The sequence below is a fragment of the Lampetra planeri genome, chromosome 36 (genome assembly GCF_965212315.1).
Source record: "Lampetra planeri chromosome 36, kcLamPlan1.2.h2, whole genome shotgun sequence".
In the NCBI taxonomy this organism is placed as follows: domain Eukaryota; kingdom Metazoa; phylum Chordata; class Hyperoartia; order Petromyzontiformes; family Petromyzontidae; genus Lampetra; species Lampetra planeri.
The window spans coordinates 9,961,926-9,979,356 of NC_136142.1; the positions used below are offsets into that span (position 1 = coordinate 9,961,926).

Sequence of the window (17,431 nt, forward strand, 5' to 3'; positions counted from 1 at the left end):
TGAGAGTGTGTTAGTGTATGTCAGTGTGCGAGTATGTTATTGTTTGTGTGTGTTAGTGTGTGTGTGTAAATGTTCGCCGGTTGGAAACATTTAGGCTGGCCTGCCTACGATCCATCCTGGGTTTAACCAGGCTGGATTGTGTGAGGAGCTCACAAATCCTTGAAAGATCTGGGCAAAGTCCCATCGGTGAGCTCCTCCGGCAGGCAAGGCTGCGTTGGCTGGGTCATGTAGCCCGCATGCCCAGCCACCGCATGCCTAAACAGCTTTTGTTCGGCCGGATCGAGGGGGCTAAACGGGCGCGGCACGGGCTACAGAAGATATGGAGTGATGTAGTACAGGAGGACGTGGAGCTGAGTGGACTTGCCGATGACTGGTACCAGCGGTGTCAAGATCGGCCTCAGTGGAGGAGGCTCGTGAAGGACGCTACTGGGCAGTTGGAGGCAGTCACCCTACAACAACAACGGAGGGCGGAGGAGCGACGCTCACAACAACGAGCGGAGCGCCGGGTGGCTAAAGCACAGCAAGTTGGTACAGTAGGGGGCAAAGGTGGTGCATCAGCCAGTCATCTCGGTCAGTCGACCAGTGGCACCTGCTGGGTCTGCCCCGTGACCTCCTGCCAGCGGGCGTTCGACACTTCACGTGGCCTCAAGGTGCATTTGGCCTGGCACAAGCGTCGTGGTGACGTCACCGCCACTTAGTGGCGAATGGCGGTTGTTGTTGTTGTGTAAATGTGTGTGAAAGTATGTTAGTGTGTGTGTGCGGGTGGTCGTGTGATCGTGTGGGTGGGTACATACTGTCCTCTCCTGGACACGGCATTCCTGGTCTCTCTGGGATTGTTGGGAATACTGCACACACACACGGCATGCAAATCAGATGAATAAATTAATAATCAGTAGAACTGGTCGTCCTCTTATCGCGCAAGGCTATCAAGAAAACGGCGCTGTTTCACAGGCGGCTAGTCTGTCAGTTGAGGGCGACGTTGCTCCGCGGGTATTTCCACGATTAAAGCAACTTGCGGTTGGTCATCTTCCCGCACAACTTGACGAAAAGTGGAGCCGGGACACGCGGGCACGTGACCCCCGCTCCCGGCACCCGCCCCCCCTCCCCTCCCGACAACGGCGCGGGGATCTTGAGCCGCCACCACGACGCCTGGTGCAGCGGGGAGGAGCGTCGACACGCGCTTCCCCCGTCACGCCCGCAGCGTCTAACTGGGGGGCAGCCGCCATGGCTCAAGCGCGCCAACCTCTGCGGCAAAGAGGCAGAAACGCGCTCCCCCGGCCGTGCAACGTCACCACCCTGATAGCGGGAGGCGGGGGGGGGGCCCTTACCATGAACGAAGCGGGGGGGGGGGGCAGGGTGGGCCCAGTAGTGGCGGGGGGGGAGGGGGGGAAGGCCCATACCGTGGATAATGAGCTCCGAGTCCTTGTTGATCTCGTAGAGACGGAAAGCTTCCTCCAGCTCTATCTGCGACGAGATGGTGCAGGGGTCGCCTGTCCACACACGGGGGGGGGGTCACGTGGGTCACATGGGGTCACGGGGGGGGTCACCAATCGGGGGTCAGCGTGTACGTCAGGGCAGGTTTTCACACGGCTGCGATGCTCCTTCTGCTGCGCTTTTGGAATCGTTCAGCACGAAGTCAGACGTTTTCAATCCCTGAGCTGGGACCATCTTCAGGAACCAATTTGAAATGGGGCCCCCCAACCTCACCCCCCCGTCGCCGATGGTGTTAAAACGTCGGACATCGTTCCAGAGAACGCACGTCGCGATCCGAAAAACGCAATGGTTGCGAATATTTTAACCAGTCGAGAGGGCCTCCCCAAGGTCCACTCAGCCTTAACCGACTACCTGGTGCGAAGTATAAACCATCATCACTGGGGAGACAAAGGCGGCCGAGCGTGGTGTGCCGAGAGAACTTGCCAGGTGCTCGCTAACACATTCTGCGGCTGTCTTGATACCAAAAGTGGAAGTTCCACATTCCCATGGCGGGGTGGGGGGAGTCAGACAAAGAACCACCGCTTGTGGACTTCAAACTCGGCTGAGTTGTATGACGAGGAGGAGGCGACGATTGGCTGGAAGAATACGGTTGTTGTGGGCTAGGTTGGGACGACGAGTGAGGAGGGAGGGAGGGAGGGAGGGAGGGAGGGAGGGAGGGGGGGGCAGGAGAGACGGGGGGTGGGAGGGAGAATGGGAGGGAGGGGACTGAGGAGGGATGGTGAGAAGGGAGGGTGGGGGAATGGAGGGTGGAGGGGGCGAGGATGGGAGGCAGGTTGCTGAGGAAGGAGGGTGGGGAGGGAGGGTGGGGAGGGAGGGTGGGGAGGGAAGGTGAGGAGGGAGGGTGAGGAGGGAGGGTGGGGAGGGAGGGTGGGGAGGGAGGGTGAGGAGGGAGGGTGGGGAGGGAGGGTGGGGAGGGAGGGTGAGGAGGGAGGGTGGGGAGGGAGGGTGGGGGAGGGAGGGAGCAGATGGCGAATGAGTCAATCTTGGTTGGCGAAGAGATGGTGGAAGAAGAGGAAGAGGCATTTTAAGATTACTAAAAATGACTCAATTGGGGTTCCACACGGCAGCGATCATCTCCCCCTACCAGGAGACTAAAACTCGCTGGCGGGCCCCACTGCCGAGTCACTTTGTGCCGCACGAGGAAAGCTGCCACTGGGGGTGCCCTTTAAAATGCGTTGAGGTGAGATTGTGACGCACAATGCTTCGGGATGCCCCTGGCATCCGGGAGGGCGGCTCTCTCAAAAACTAATCGGCATCATTATCGTCATCATCATCGTCATCACCGTCGTCGTCATCATCGTCGTCATCATCGTCGTCGTCATCGTCATCATCATCATCATCGTCGTCATCATCGTCGTCATCATCGTCGTCATCATCATCGTGATCATCGTCATCATCATCGTCGTCGTCATCATCGTCGTCGTCATCGTCGTCGTCATCATCGTCGTCCTCGGCATCATCGTCGTCGTCATTATCGTCGTCGTCGTCATCATGATCTTCATCATCTTCATCATCGTCGTCATCGGCCTCATGTGGGTCCCTCACCCTCCTCGTCGATCCACTTCATCGTGAAGAGCTGCTCGCTGTCGAAGGAGCACATCTCCCGCACGTCGCCGCACAGGCCCGGGAAGCTCGTGCCGGGCCGCACGTGTGTGATCAGCACGTCCCTGGGGCACGTGGACACAGACACACAGAGGCACAAGGAGTTATACACAGAGGAACGCAGAGACACACCACACAGGAGACGAAGATGAGCAACAGACGCAGTCGCACGATGAAGAAGCAGTCGCACGACGGAGACGCAGATGTGCAACAGACACAGACGGGCGACGGAGAAATGTAGGGCTAAAATTGAGAAAATCAGTGGCACCAATTCCCCGCATGTGTTTATGACACGCCCATGATACAGCGCGAAAGTCGCTCCAAGCTTCAGGCATGGGGGAGGCTGTGACTGTGAGGATTTGTGGCGTTCAAAGTCCAAAGAGTTAAAGTGTCTCCCCGCTCAAACGAACATTGGGCAATGCCGATTCCCATTGGCTTCTCTTGGCCGGGAGGGCAATTCCACATTCCTATGGTGGGTGGGGGATATTCTCCCCAAGGCCTACAACCAACTGCTGAATGCCCCACAAGGAAGTACTCACGTTTAACGACAGAAGGATGTTGCCTCTGCTGATAACGAAACGTCGGCTACTGCTGCTACTACAGATGATGATGTTGTTTGTGTTGGTAATGAAAGAGCTCCGGCTGCTGCTGCAGGTGATGATAATCATGCTGATGTTGCTGATGATACTGCTGCTCACAATAGCAATGCTGATGATAATAAGAACAAGTTGCTGCTGATTAAGATGCTGTTGCCGATGGTGCTTCTGCTGAAACAGCTGCCTCTGCAGATGATGCTGGCGCTGCCTGCTATAGAGGAGTGCTGCTGCTGATGATGGACTGAATCGTTCTGCCACTTTGATCCACTCATGGCACGAACTACAAATGGGCCAACCACAATCCCCCGCCCCCCGTGTAGCCTTTCCAACAGGCCGTTGTTGAGGCAAGAATTGCTGTCAGCGAGCGCCTGTTCAGGCCTGCGGATCGTACAAGGGAGATGGTGCAGACAGCACGAGATCAGGACCACCTTTGTCTCCCCAGTACTGTTGTTCCACACGCTTCAGCGGGTACTCATTGAAAAGTCGAGTCGATGTAGGGGGCAGAGAGGCCCAGGCCCGGTTGGGACGTCACTTACCGCTGATGTTGGCCGTGGCCGGGAAGTGGAGTCACGTCGACGGGTTCGTAGCAAAGTGCGCTAACCGCTCCGCCACCACTCCCCCGCCGCGCGCACACAAAGATCACCCAAATAGCCTTCAACAGATTGCTAGTGCAAGTGCTGTTAGCGAGCACATATTAAGGGCGTACTCGCACGTACACACAAAGTCACAAGCACAGACACACAGACACAAAGTCACAAGCACAGACACACACCACAACCACACTGGAACTCGCATGGACATGCGTGCGTTACACAACGCATCCCACAGGCAGGGAACCAGGTTTCACAGCCGGTCGGTCTAGAACAGACAGTACCATCCTCACCCGAACCCAGACCCCCCGCCCCCTCCCAGACCCCCTCCCAGACCACCGCCCCCTCCCAGACCCCCGCGTGCATTCTCATGATTCGGGATGCGATTCCCTCGCTCCCCGCTTGCACCGTGCGTCTCTGTGGGCGCGCTCTCCAACGCGTTAAAGCTGCCTCCGTCTGCAGTGCGCCGTCTCAGTCCTACTGCCCGACTCGTTTGTATTGTCTGTACAGTGTGCATGGTGCAGAGTGTGCGTGAGTAGTGTGCGGTGGTCAGGGCTAGGGTTGGATTTAGAGCAAGGGTGAGAGCCATGGTTTAGCCTCGTAGGAAACCAAGTCAGGGTTAAGGTCAGGGCAAGAGGCTGTATCCTGACCAGTTTCACTGAGAAGGTACCACTGACCAGTCCCCACTGACCAGGTCTCACTGAGCAGGCTGATTGACCAGTCCCCACTGACCAGTCCCCACTGACCAGGCTGACTGACCAGTACCCACTGACCAGTCCCCACTGAGCAGGCTGACTGACCAGTACCCACTGACCAGTACCCAATGACCAGGCTGACTGACCAGTACCCACTGACCAGTACCCACTGAGCAGGCTGACTGACCAGTACCCACTGACCAGTCCCCACTGAGCAGGCTGACTGACCAGTACCCACTGACCAGTACCCACTGAGCAGGCTGACTGACCAGTACCCACTGACCAGTCCCCACTGAGCAGGCTGACTGACCAGTACCCACTGACCAGTCCCCACTGAGCAGGCTGACTGACCAGTACCCACTGACCAGTACCCACTGAGCAGGACGAGTGACCGGTCCCCACTGTGCAGGCCGACTGACCAGTCCCCACTCAGCAGGCCTGCTCAGTGCAGGAGTGACCGCTGGCCGGCAGGCTGTGTGCGGAATCTCGCGCGTGCAGTGGGGGGTCGTATGCAGGTCACGCATTCCAGCTTCCAGCGGGGGGGGGGGGGACGCAGTCGTAAGCGTCGTCCATAGCGACGGCGACTCCTCCTCGCACCCACACACCTCCTCCTCCTCACCAGCAGCAAAGAACTCCTCCCTCCCCCGCCCGCTCACGCGCTCACTCATCAGCTCGCACAGCAGCCTGAGCACTCATGAGCTCGCCCACTCAAAGAGCCGCCCCCACTCGCTCGTGTTCACCCGCTCGCTGTTCATTCATCGTCCCGCTGACTCATCATCCCATTCACTCGCTCGTGTTCACCCGCTCGCTCACTCATCATCCTCATCCACCGACTTACCCCACGAGCCCACCCATTCCTCGAGCTGCTCACCCATTAACCCAAAGCTCCCACGAATAGCCTTAACAGACTATTGGGGCAAGTGCTGTAAGTGAGCACCTATGAAGGCTGGCACAGTACAGAAGGGGGGTGTGGGGTGGCCAAAACCACGCCCGACCGCCTTTGTCTCCCTAGTGGCGATGTTTACACAACGCAACAAGTACTCATTTGAGGCGAAGTCGACCTAGGGGAGGTCCAAGACCGGTTTAGACAATCGTGATTGGTGTTGGCTGAGAGCGGGAATCGAATTCAGGTAGCCAGGTTCGTAGCGCAGCGTGCTAACCGCTACAGCACCGCTCACCGACCATCCCATCCGCTCATCCATTCACCCACACGCCCTCCTATTCACCAACCCACACAGCCATTCACCCACCTACTCACCAACCCACGAGCCCACCAAGCCACTCAATAATCGACTCACTTCCCCATTCGCATACACAGTCACTCACCTTCCCACTCATAAACACACGCACACAAAGAAACCCCGTAGAGACTGTTTAGGTAAGTGTTGCTATCGAGCGTCAAGTTGCGATGGACAACAGGCGATGTGGCCGGGGCGCATGGCGCCAGGGATTCATCAGGAGCTGAGTCGAGATCGGGGAGGACCGCCACTTAGCGCAGGTAACACTCGTCAAGGTAACACTCGTCAGCTATCAATGACCAAGAAACGAACCTAGGTCGGTTGAATAAAGGGGCAGTGTGCAAACCACTCTGCCACGAATACCAACACAACCGCCATTCGCCACTAAGTGACAGTAACGTCACCACGGCGCCTGTGCCAGGCTATGTGCCACGGCGCCTGTGCCAGGCTATACGTAATAAATTAACTTGAACTTGAGGTGCACTTTGAGGCCACGTGAAGTGTCGAAGGCTCGCTGACAGGACCCAAGTACCATGGGTTGGCTGAATGAGATGACCGGTAGATGCATCAACTGTACCCCCTACTATGCCAACTTGCTGGATTTTAGCTGGCCGGCACACCCCTCGTTGTTGTGAGCGTCGCTCCTCTGCCCTCCGTTGTTGCTGGAGGGCGACTGCCTCCAACTGCTCAGTAGCAGCGTCCTTCACGAGCCTCCTCCAGAGGGCAATCTTTAAGTGTCCAAGGCTCGCATTACCACCACTCTTACAAACAATGATGTGCCCACCTGCCTGCTCACTCATCTACCAACTCACTCACTCATAAACCCATCCACAACTACATTCTCGTGCCCTTACTCACACTCCCACTTATCCACAAACTCACACACCAACTGGCCCATCCAACAAACGTCTGACTGCCCAATCTCCTACAAACTCACACGACCAACCAGATACTCGCCCGCTCTCTCACAAATAGAATCAGAATATTTATTTATACTGGAGGAATCCGATGAGCTATCCAGCTCATTGTCGACAGATGGGTAAGAACGTTACAACAACACTTGAAATCAGGAAATTAGAGTCGGTAGATATATTTAAATCTGCTTTGAAACCCCATCTCGTTTTTATTACACACTTTTTTAATTAACTCACTCTGTTGTTGTATCCTCAAATCTTGTAACTCAATTTTAACCCACTTCCCAATGTGGTATGGACTGCAAACTTGGTATACTTATGTCATACTGATGACAATGCTATATTCTATAAAAAAAAATATTTTAAACATTATGTTTTATATGTTATGATTCAGCTTGGGTCTAATTGTCCACGCTCAACTGACATTGGCTGTAAATCACCACGGCCCCTTACGTTATGGCAAGCTTTGTGCCCAGTTCCTGGAGTCGTGGAGTTCTTCCATTACTAGTACGGTACATTTCATTAAAGCGTGTTTTAAAAAAAGTATTTTTTAAATATTACTTAAAGTGGCCTTCCCTCTCTTGTTTGGTCGGATTACCGTGGGTTCTGTTTGTTTCCTTCTGTTCATGCATTGCGCATTGGGATCCTAGGGTGGAATGCGCATTGTACATTAGAATTATTATTAACAAACAATACAAAAACACGATAAGATTGCTTGCAACACAAGCAATCATCAATTTATTTTATACCTACGTGACTTTACCGAAATAATCAAAGAGTATGGATCCCTGCAGTCACCACAACATCAAATCTAGATTGACATACAAATAAAACCAAACCATCCCTATCCCACCAGGCAAAGCCCACTAAAGTATCAACTCACCCACCAACTGCACTCACTGATTCACCCCCCGACAAACTCACCCACCCACCCCACTAACTCTCCCATCGACCTTCCTCTTCACTCACTCACCCACTCACCCACCCACCTGCTTACCCTCACCACCCACCTACCTACCTACTCACCCCACTTGCTGCTCACACACACACCACAGAAACAGCGGCGGCTAAACTAGATTTCCAATGAGCTCTTACGCACGCTTCCACTCTCAACTCCCATTGGCAACTGGGGGGGGGGGCTGTTTCGTGCTGTTGACGATGTTTTCGCTGGGGAAGAGAGAGGAATGTTCGCTGCGGATGGATGCAGTCAACTTCACCTGCGCGGCTATTTTTAGCCCACCTGAGTTCTCAGCGCGGCGCCAGGAGCTCGGCGCGTCTCCTCCCCACCCCCCCTCTCTCCCTCTCACAGCCACCCCGGAAACGCCCGCCTAGGACCGGTCACAGAAACGGGCTGAACCAGAATTTCCAGACGCCACGAGGCTGCTGCTGCCACTACTGCTGCCACTACTACTACTGCTGCTAATACTGCTGCTACTACTACTGATTGTAATACTGCTGCCACTACTACTACTAATACTACTACTAATACTGCTGCTGCTGCTATGGATACTGCTGCTGCCACTACTGATGCAACTACTACTACTAATACTGCTACTTCTGCTACTACTGCTGCTGCAACTACTGCTGCTACTACTAATACTGCTACTAACTACTGCTGCTGCTACTTCTGCTACTACTGCTGCTACTACTACTACTGCTGCCAGTGCTACTCCTGCAACCACTATACATGCAGCTACTACTGCTGTCGCTGCTACTATTACTGCTACTACGACTGCTGCTGCTACTACTTCTGCTACTACTGCTGCTGCTACTTCTACTACTACAGCTGCTGCTACTACAACTGCCGCTGCGACTACTGCTACCACTATTCCTACTACCACTACTGTTGCCGCTACTACGACTGCTGATGCTACTACTGCTGAGCTCAGTCTTGCGCCGGCTGTGCTGCTGTACTTCTCTCTCTCGATGTGGCGTGGTTTGGCACGAAGTCCGACGTTCCGCTCCACGTGCCGGGGGAGGGGGGGGGGGAGCTCGTTTCGTGCATCCAACTCGTTTGCTGAAAGGGGGGAAGCAGCGACCCCAACGGGCGCAGCGAAACGTCGGACTCCGTGCCCAGCGGCGAGCGGCACGACCAAAGATCATGGCAGAGGGCCACTCCCGTGCACGGGCCCCAACCTGGTATCTCACTCTCACTACTACCACTATGACGACCACTATCTACTGCCGCTGCTACCAAACCTGCCGCCGCTACCAATACCGCTACTACGGCCTCAGCTACTGCTACTACTACCGCTGCCACTGCCACTACTACTGCCGCTACCACTACTACTACCGCTACTACGCCTCTCTCTACAATAAAATTAATGCCGAGCCTGCTTGCGCACGTTTCCGAGATTCGGCAGTGAACGAGACAACCCCACCACCCCGCAATCTTGTAGACGTCTCGGATACGTTGAAGCGTTAACATGCCACTACATTCCGCTATGGCCCACGGACCTCATGCAGTACAGGGGAGGTGAACCCAGCTGGTGTTGCTAGGGAGTCTCCGTCAGAGCACCGACCTGGGACAATCCACGGCATTTTTGAGTTTTGCCCGACGCTGTTTTTCAATGCTTCCCAAGCAAACTTGGAAGAAGGCGACACCACATCAGCTCTGTCGTCCGTCCCCATCCGTCCGTGTCCGTCGATAACGTTGGCCAAGGGCGAGGTTAAAGATGGGCTTGAGCCTGGATCAGCAGTCCTTGGGATGAGCGCCCTCCCCCCACCCCCATCGCCGTGGAGTTACAGAGCAGCCACCACCGACTGGCTCCTGCTGGTGCTGGCTACGTTGTGCCCAGCAAAGGGCAGATTACAGCAGCGTCCATTGCTGCACTCTGCTACGCTCCAAGGGCTATGGCCTCCCGCCTCCACCAATCCACGCTGACCAGATGCGGTGAAGTATGGTCAAAGAAGCCCCCCCCCCCCCCCCCATGGACAGCGCGCGGAGAAGCAGCGGATTGAACACGAGGGGGGGGGGGGGGACGCATCTCCAATTGGCAGGGTTGGCTACGTACGGTGCGAGAGAAGTTCAACATACGTTACGTGCACAGTTACATCCCACGCCGTCATGGTCTACGGATCATCAGCAGCATTGGCAGTGGGGGGTGACGGAACAGCCCAGGAAGAGGACTTCGCAGAACGACGTCTGAATTCACTCCAACTGCCCATGTGCCACACTAAAAAGCACGCGCTGCTGTGCGCATGTGCGTGTGTGTGTTTACATCCCCGCACACACAGTGATAGCTGCTTGGCTGTTAAAACGGAGATGTTTAACCTCAAGAATGTTGAGCTCTTTCGGCCTAAGAAGTCGTCTCAAATCAGGAGAGGGGGGGGAAAGTGACTCTCCCCTTCAGTCGCTCTGCTCCCTGCAACTCGGATATCCAAGTCACGTGTGCTGTGATGAAGGGCCAATGCCCGAAACATTGCCTATTATATAGTTTTACTCTTTAATGCCACACACTAAGTCAAAGATCCCCCTGTATAGTCTTAACTGAAGACCGTTGGGGCAAGTGCTGTTAGCGAGCAGCACCTATAAAGGCCGCCACGGCACACGATGGGATGGGTGGCCAGCACCACGCCCGACCGCCTTTGTCTCCCCTGTGTCGATGTTTACTACACACCGCACCAGGTACTCATTTGAGGCTGAGTCGACCTAGGGGAGGCCCATGACCGGTTCAGATAATCGTCACCGATGTTGGCCGTGAGCGGGAATCGAACTCTGGTCGCCGGGTTCATAGCACAGCGCGCTGACCGCGACACGACTACCGCTCCGCTCCCCACGCGCACACAAGAGCACAAGTGGGCGTTGCGTTTGTTTCAAGTCACATGCAGAATGCCGCAGCCGCCACCGCCTCTCACAGTGGAGTCTGCGGAGAAAGGGGACGCGAGGAATCACAGAATGGGTTTGTCAATCAATCACAGAACACAACTGTCGTCCAATCACAGACTTCCGCCTGGGCTTCAGTCGATTAAGCAGCGAGGTACGCCGCCTCGTTGAATTCCATGCGGGGGTTGCGGGGTTAAAGGTTAGCCTTACAAGGTTAAGGCTAAGAGGTTGTGGTTCACAGTTGTGGAGTTAGGTTATAGCGGTTAAGGGTTTAGGGGTTTGAGCTAGGATTTAGGGTTATAGTGTAGGGTTTAGGTTATAATTATAGTTTGGGGGGTTAGATTATTAGTATTTAGGGTTTGGGAGTATAGGGTTCGCATTTAGGGTTGAAGGGTTTTGGTTAAGTTTAGGGGTTATATTCAAAGTTTATGAAAATAATTATGGATTCAGGAGTATGGTTTAGCGTGCAATGGTTTAGGAGTTAGGGGTTACAGTTCAGATTGAGGGCTTGCGGTTATGTTTAGGGGTTAGCATTTAGGCTATAGGTTAAGGTTAGGTTTACCCTATTAAAACAGTCTGCCTCAGCAACAGACCATGCTTTCCCACCTGATGACGGACGCTTGTGTTGCGCCCGAAACGTCGTGATTTCTTTTATTTTATGCCTACATGACCTAACCGAAAAAACCAAAGAGGTAGGTGTTAATGTTTAGGTTTTAGGTTAGGGTTAGTGTTTAGGTTTTAGGTTAGGGGTGGCCGTTTAGGCCATAGGTTAGAATTTAGGCTTGAGGTTAGGGACAGTAGGAGTGAGTTTATCACCACCAATCCGTGCGAATTTATAAACATATTTAACTCGAGTTCTCATTTGTGGGCCCGGATTGAGAGGGTGGCCAATGGCTTGTTCAGCTCCAGTTTTTAGTGAAGCGCGCCGAGGAGGGATCGGACTTGATATCATCACGTCTTCTTCGTCGCAGAAGGCGGAAGGCCCAAATGTGAAAACCCGGATCTCGGCAGCGGTGCCGAGCCCATGTCTAGCTCTGCTGCATGATGACTTTGTTGGTTACAAGTTAAAGCCCACTGAGCTATGTAGCCTCTTCTCCAGAGGCGACCTGGCTACTCGTGACGATAAGCCCATCGGAATGGCTGATATGGTCATCATCATTATCACCACACGCGGGAATTTATAGCAGCAGCCAAATAATCTCAACACACATTGATTCTAAATGTGGAGGGGAAAACCAGAGGGAGCCCTGAGAACAAACTGCGTGACCACCACGGGGAGAGGGCGAAAACACGTAGATTCAAAATATACAGCAAGGGACAGAATGGACCCCACGACTTCCTGATCACAGGTGAAGGAGATAACATCTCCTCGGCACCGCAGTCTTCCCTCTGTTACACAGACCCCACGTGCTTCAGTCTGAACTCAGTACAACAACTGGGCTTCTTGTGGTGATAGAGACGGGACTAGTGCTCGAAGATAGACATGCACTGGGCTATGCCACCCAAACGGAGCCATGAGCCCGAAATTGTTCAACTTAATGTAATCATCAACTCCAGCCACAAACTCTTCAACTCTCTCGTCCATTCAAACCAACAAGGCCAATCAAACAAGATGTGCATTCAACAGAGGGTAAACAATCCAGGGAAATTAAATAAAACCCAAGCCAATACAGCAAATGAAACAATATATCCAACGACGTACACACCCAAGGCCAACACGACCCAAGACAATGGCTCCCATCACTTGTCTATCTCTACATACTAAATACAAACGTTGTTTTTACACATCCCATCAGTCCCGCGGCCTTGCGAGAGTGCAGAATTTTTGGCAGCATTGGTTCGATGACAAGCAAAAACTCAGGCCTGGTTTTGACATTCAGTGTTTCATCATCAGCAGAGCCAGGCCTAACATGAAAGCAATGCAGGCGAACTGCCACAGATGTTTGTAGGTAAGGACCGTGATTTATTTAAACTCCAGTGGTTCTTAACCTTTACTGCACCCCTTTGGTTCTCAATCGTAAAAAAATGTACGATGTTAATAAATACAATGGTTTGATGAAACAAAGAAGCTGTACTTGCGTGCACGTGATTAATTTGTGCTTCGATGATTTACCTTCTAAAGAAATCAGTCCATGTCTCGTAACCCCAGGTGGTGCGTGCACCCCAGGTTTAAAAAGAACCACTGCTTTGAGATATGGGGTCCCAGGTTATATGCAGAATCACGTCATGACACAACTCAAAAGTCACCGATGACACACCGACAGTCGCAAATGACCCATAGTGTTGCTTGCACTCAACCTCTGCTCCCAGAAGGCCATGTGGGGCTGACGGGATATTGTAAATCATACTGTTATATTTTATATTGAGAGGATGTATCGGTTACTTGTGCGAACGATTGTGCCGTGTTTTGTATTTATCATGGCAAGACGGGGCGAGGTAACCACAATTAATTATCCCGCGAACTGTACAGGTTACAGATTCGAGCTCAAGTCGACACCCACATTCAACTACCGCCTGGTCAAAACGCTCACCGACCAGCGTTCAGTGTGGCCAAACGAGCCCCATGGCCAGCCAGCAGGGTGCGGGAAGGGGCCCTTCATCCAGCCGTGCATTGATCAAGGACCGTGTATTCACCATCATTTTGCGAAACACCCACGGTACCACGTGTCCCACACCCATAACAATAAACACGAACACCACTATCCTGCCCAGTTCTCTTCGCAACCTTAACGTTGCTTATCCAATCCTCCTACACCCTCCACACCACGTGTCCCACTCATCACTACCTCCTGCTCTGATTTCCAACCTCCAAGTCGCTTACCCCATCCTCCTCCACTCTCCACACCACGTGTCCCACCCATCACTACCTCCAAGTTGCTTACCTGTCTATCCTGCCATGAACCTCCCAGAGACAACTTTCCGAATGCACCTGCAACTCTAAACTAAACAATGTTTTTTTATTTTACCATGTATGGCATAAGGACCAGTGAGCTGCGAAGCTTTTTGTCAGAAGCGACCTGCCTATCACAAACAATAGCCCAACGAAGTGGCATATCAAGTGGAAATGTATCGCAGCCAAATACTCAAAACGCGTGATGTTGATTATACATGTGGAGGAGAAAACTGGAGGCCCTGGAGAAAAATCCACGCGACCACGGGGAAAGAGACACGAAGACTCCAAATACACAGCAGCAGGCGTCAGGGTCGGGATTGAACCCACGACCTCCTGTAGACCAGGTAAGGTAGTTAACATCTCCTAGCCACCGTGATGATGAGAGAGACACGCAAACTCCAAATATACAGCAGGAGTCAGGGTTGGGATCGAACCCACGACCTCCTGTACACCAGGCGAGGTAGTTAACATCTCCTAGCCACCGGAACTCAACGGGACCGCCACACTCGTTGCGTCTCTTGCAGTTCCGTCTCGCCTGTGTGTGCAGCCCCCGGGCCCCGTGTTGCCATTCCACATCCCCGTGCCGAGGACGAACTCGACCGTGATAAAGACCGCCGACTTCCGTGCAGATGTTGGTACAGTACGGTACTCGTTTTAACCACCCTTGGGTCCCGCAAGAGATGATGGGCGCGCGTTACACGACCGCTGTCTCCAAGCTGAATAGATGGGTCATTCCACATTCTCGCGGCGAGGACAGGTACATCCGCAAGACGAACCCAATAGCTGTTGGTTTTCCTCACAAAGCAGTACAGTACAGTATAGTCCTCGATTTAATGACCCCGAACCCCGGAAGGGTGATGATGGGCGCGCGTGCGCTCTACCAGGCTCTTGGTGAGATGGACATTCCACATTCTCGCGGCGTGACTCAACTCCTTCAAACTACAGCACACGCCCAAGTCCTGACAAAGTGGTACTCGGGAGTTTAACCACCACGGAAGAGATGATGGGCTGGCGGCAGGCAGTACCCGTCTCGCTCTCTCTCTCTGCCACCAATAATAAACGTAAATTCCACATTCTCGCGGCGGGGAAAAGTTCATCCACAACAACGTGGGGGACTGCCCACAGATTATTGTGGTTTTTTTCTTACCCGACAGAGTTGGTACTCGATTAACACCCCTGCGGCGGCGATGATGATAATGATGGTGGTGGTGGTGATGACGGTGATGGTAATGATGGTGATGATGATGGTAATGATGGTGATGATGGTGATGATGGTGGTGATGATAATGATGGTGGTGGTCATTATGATGGTAGTGATGGTAATGATGGTGGTGGTGATGGTAATGATGGTGATGGTACTGAACTTCAACTCTCGCTGGTGGCAGTAGCACCAGTAGTAGTAGCAGCAGAGTAGTGACAGTAGTAGCACCAGCAGTAGTAATAGTAACAGCAGCATCAGTAGTAATAGTAACAGCAGCAGTAGTAATAGTAACAGCAGCAGTGTAGTAATAGCAGCTCACCCGTTGTAATACGCCTTGACCCGCACGCGTTCTTCCTGGGACATCGTGTCGCTACCGGAGCTGCTCGGCATGAAGCGAACGACGGATGAGATGATGAACGAAAGAAGGTGTTAAGGAGGGGGAACGACTCCAAGAACAACAACAAACGACAATAAATTGACTCCTCAGGAGCGCGACGCGGAGTTCCGCGCGAGAGTCGCAGGGCCCGGAGTGGCGCGCGGCACCAATGGGGGCGGCACAAAGAGCGGACTCTACCATCTGCTCACCCTGGCGGGGGGGGGGGGAAGACGCCGGTGAGGGTGTGAAGGTAAGGGGAGCGGTGGCGCAGTGGTTAGCACCGCGCTGCCACTGCCTCGACTCCGCACCGGCGGCCAACCCGAGTTTGTGATTCAGTCGCTCACGGCCACCGGACAGCAGCGACGGCGAACGTCTGAACCGCTTTGCGGGGCCTGCCGCTTGATTCTACGCAGCCGTAAATGAGGACTTTGGGGCGGTGCGTAAAAAGGTCATGCACTGGGGAGACAAAGGTGGCCGGGCGTGAGGTTGGCCACCACGGCCCCACTCGTGGTGTGCCGTGACAGTCCTTGATCGGTGTTGCTCGCTTCATAGCACTTGCCCCGCCAGCCTGTGTAGGCTACACGGGGGATCTTGGTCTTTGGTAGAGTGGAGTTCTGGCTATTGGGATGAGTGCGGATATCAGATGAGAGATTGTTATTTGTTTTACCTTTGGTAAATACCTACACAATCACATCTCAACGCGTTAGTCAATAAGTGTGTGTGGCCTTTTATATATAGCAGGCGACGTTCCGGGCAATGACCCTTCTTCATCGCACACATAAGAGGGAAAAATCGAGGCCATATAAAACCTCTCGAAGCCGTACTAATTGGGAAGAGGTAAATCTTGAATTAAAGCTTTCGTGACTGCAGGAATTCGTATTCTTTGGGTCTTTCGGTAAAGTCATGGTAGATAAGTTCAAAGAAAATAACAAAAAATTACAAAAACACAAGCGTTGGTCATCAGGAAGAAGGGGTTAGCTTCTAAAGGTAAACTGTTTATAAAGGTTTTAAATGGGCGTAGCCCAAATGTCAGCAGCCAACGTTAATGTAAGTGGTCGGCAGCGACTGCGATGGTGGTGGGTTTGCCCACCAATCAAAGGGCTGCCCAGTAAAATCTTAATTTGGGAGCTTTCGTGTGCCTGTATACTGCCCAGTAAAAATTTGCATGATAATGTAAGATCGTTGAGCGGCCTCCACGGCAGGCACCCTGAGGTGGCTTGTTAATGAGGGAGATTAGCATGTTAATGGGAGATCGCAAAGCAAAAAACTTCGAGCTCGGTGAGCGAGGTGGCTGTGTTAGTGTGAGAAATTTAACCTGTTAATGTGAAATCAGAGAGCCGAAAATAACAACTAACATCAGAAGGTGGTAGGATGGCAACATCACAGCCAGTTATGACTTAAACCGGTTGATAACATCCTTCCAATGATTGCTCAGTTTGTACCCATCTTCTCGATTGAAATTGTGTCCGTGTCTATATATATGGATGGCTTCATGAACAAATCTTTGTTGATAGCCAGTGGGTTTGCAAAGTACCTTCTTCTTAGAGAAATCAATTTTGTGTGAACCATCCGCATTAAAACAATGATCAGCCATGGCCGAGGTATTAGTCCTACCGTGTTTCAGATCTGCCTTATGTTCACGAACACGGTCCGAGACATGTCGCTTAGTTTCCCCAATGTAACTACTGCCGCAGACACAGTTAGTTTGTAGACGCCGGGGTATTGCATGTCAGGGATCACATCCTTCACAGATGGGATCAGATCACAAATTTTATGTACTGTGTTAATTTGAACCTGGATCTTGTGTTTGCTCATGATTTTGGAAATATGTTTTGTGACCCCTGCTATGTATGGCAAGGTGATGGTTTTGATTGGGTCCTCAGATGGTTCTTTCCCAACGGTTGGGGTGATAGCTTTACAGATTGTGTAGTCTGAATATCCATTCATCTTGAGAGCTTGGTGTACGTGTTCCAGTTCACTGGCTAGGTGATGGTCGGAAATACATC

At 52.9% G+C, this 17,431-nt stretch overlaps 1 protein-coding gene across 1 annotated transcript in view; it reads right to left on the reverse strand.

The window, feature by feature from the left end:
* Positions 1-15,608, reverse strand: part of LOC144730786 (protein kinase C iota type-like) — a 65,230-nt gene extending 49,622 nt beyond the window's left edge. The window contains exons 1-4 of the mRNA XM_078611534.1: positions 15,369-15,608; positions 3,040-3,161; positions 1,401-1,490; positions 795-845 (exon numbers count right to left, since the gene is read on the reverse strand). Coding sequence (XP_078467660.1) covers positions 795-845; positions 1,401-1,490; positions 3,040-3,161; positions 15,369-15,439 — 334 coding nt within the window. The 5' untranslated portion in view covers positions 15,440-15,608. The remainder of the gene's footprint in view (positions 1-794; positions 846-1,400; positions 1,491-3,039; positions 3,162-15,368) is intronic.
* Between the last annotated feature and the right edge of the window lie 1,823 nt (positions 15,609-17,431).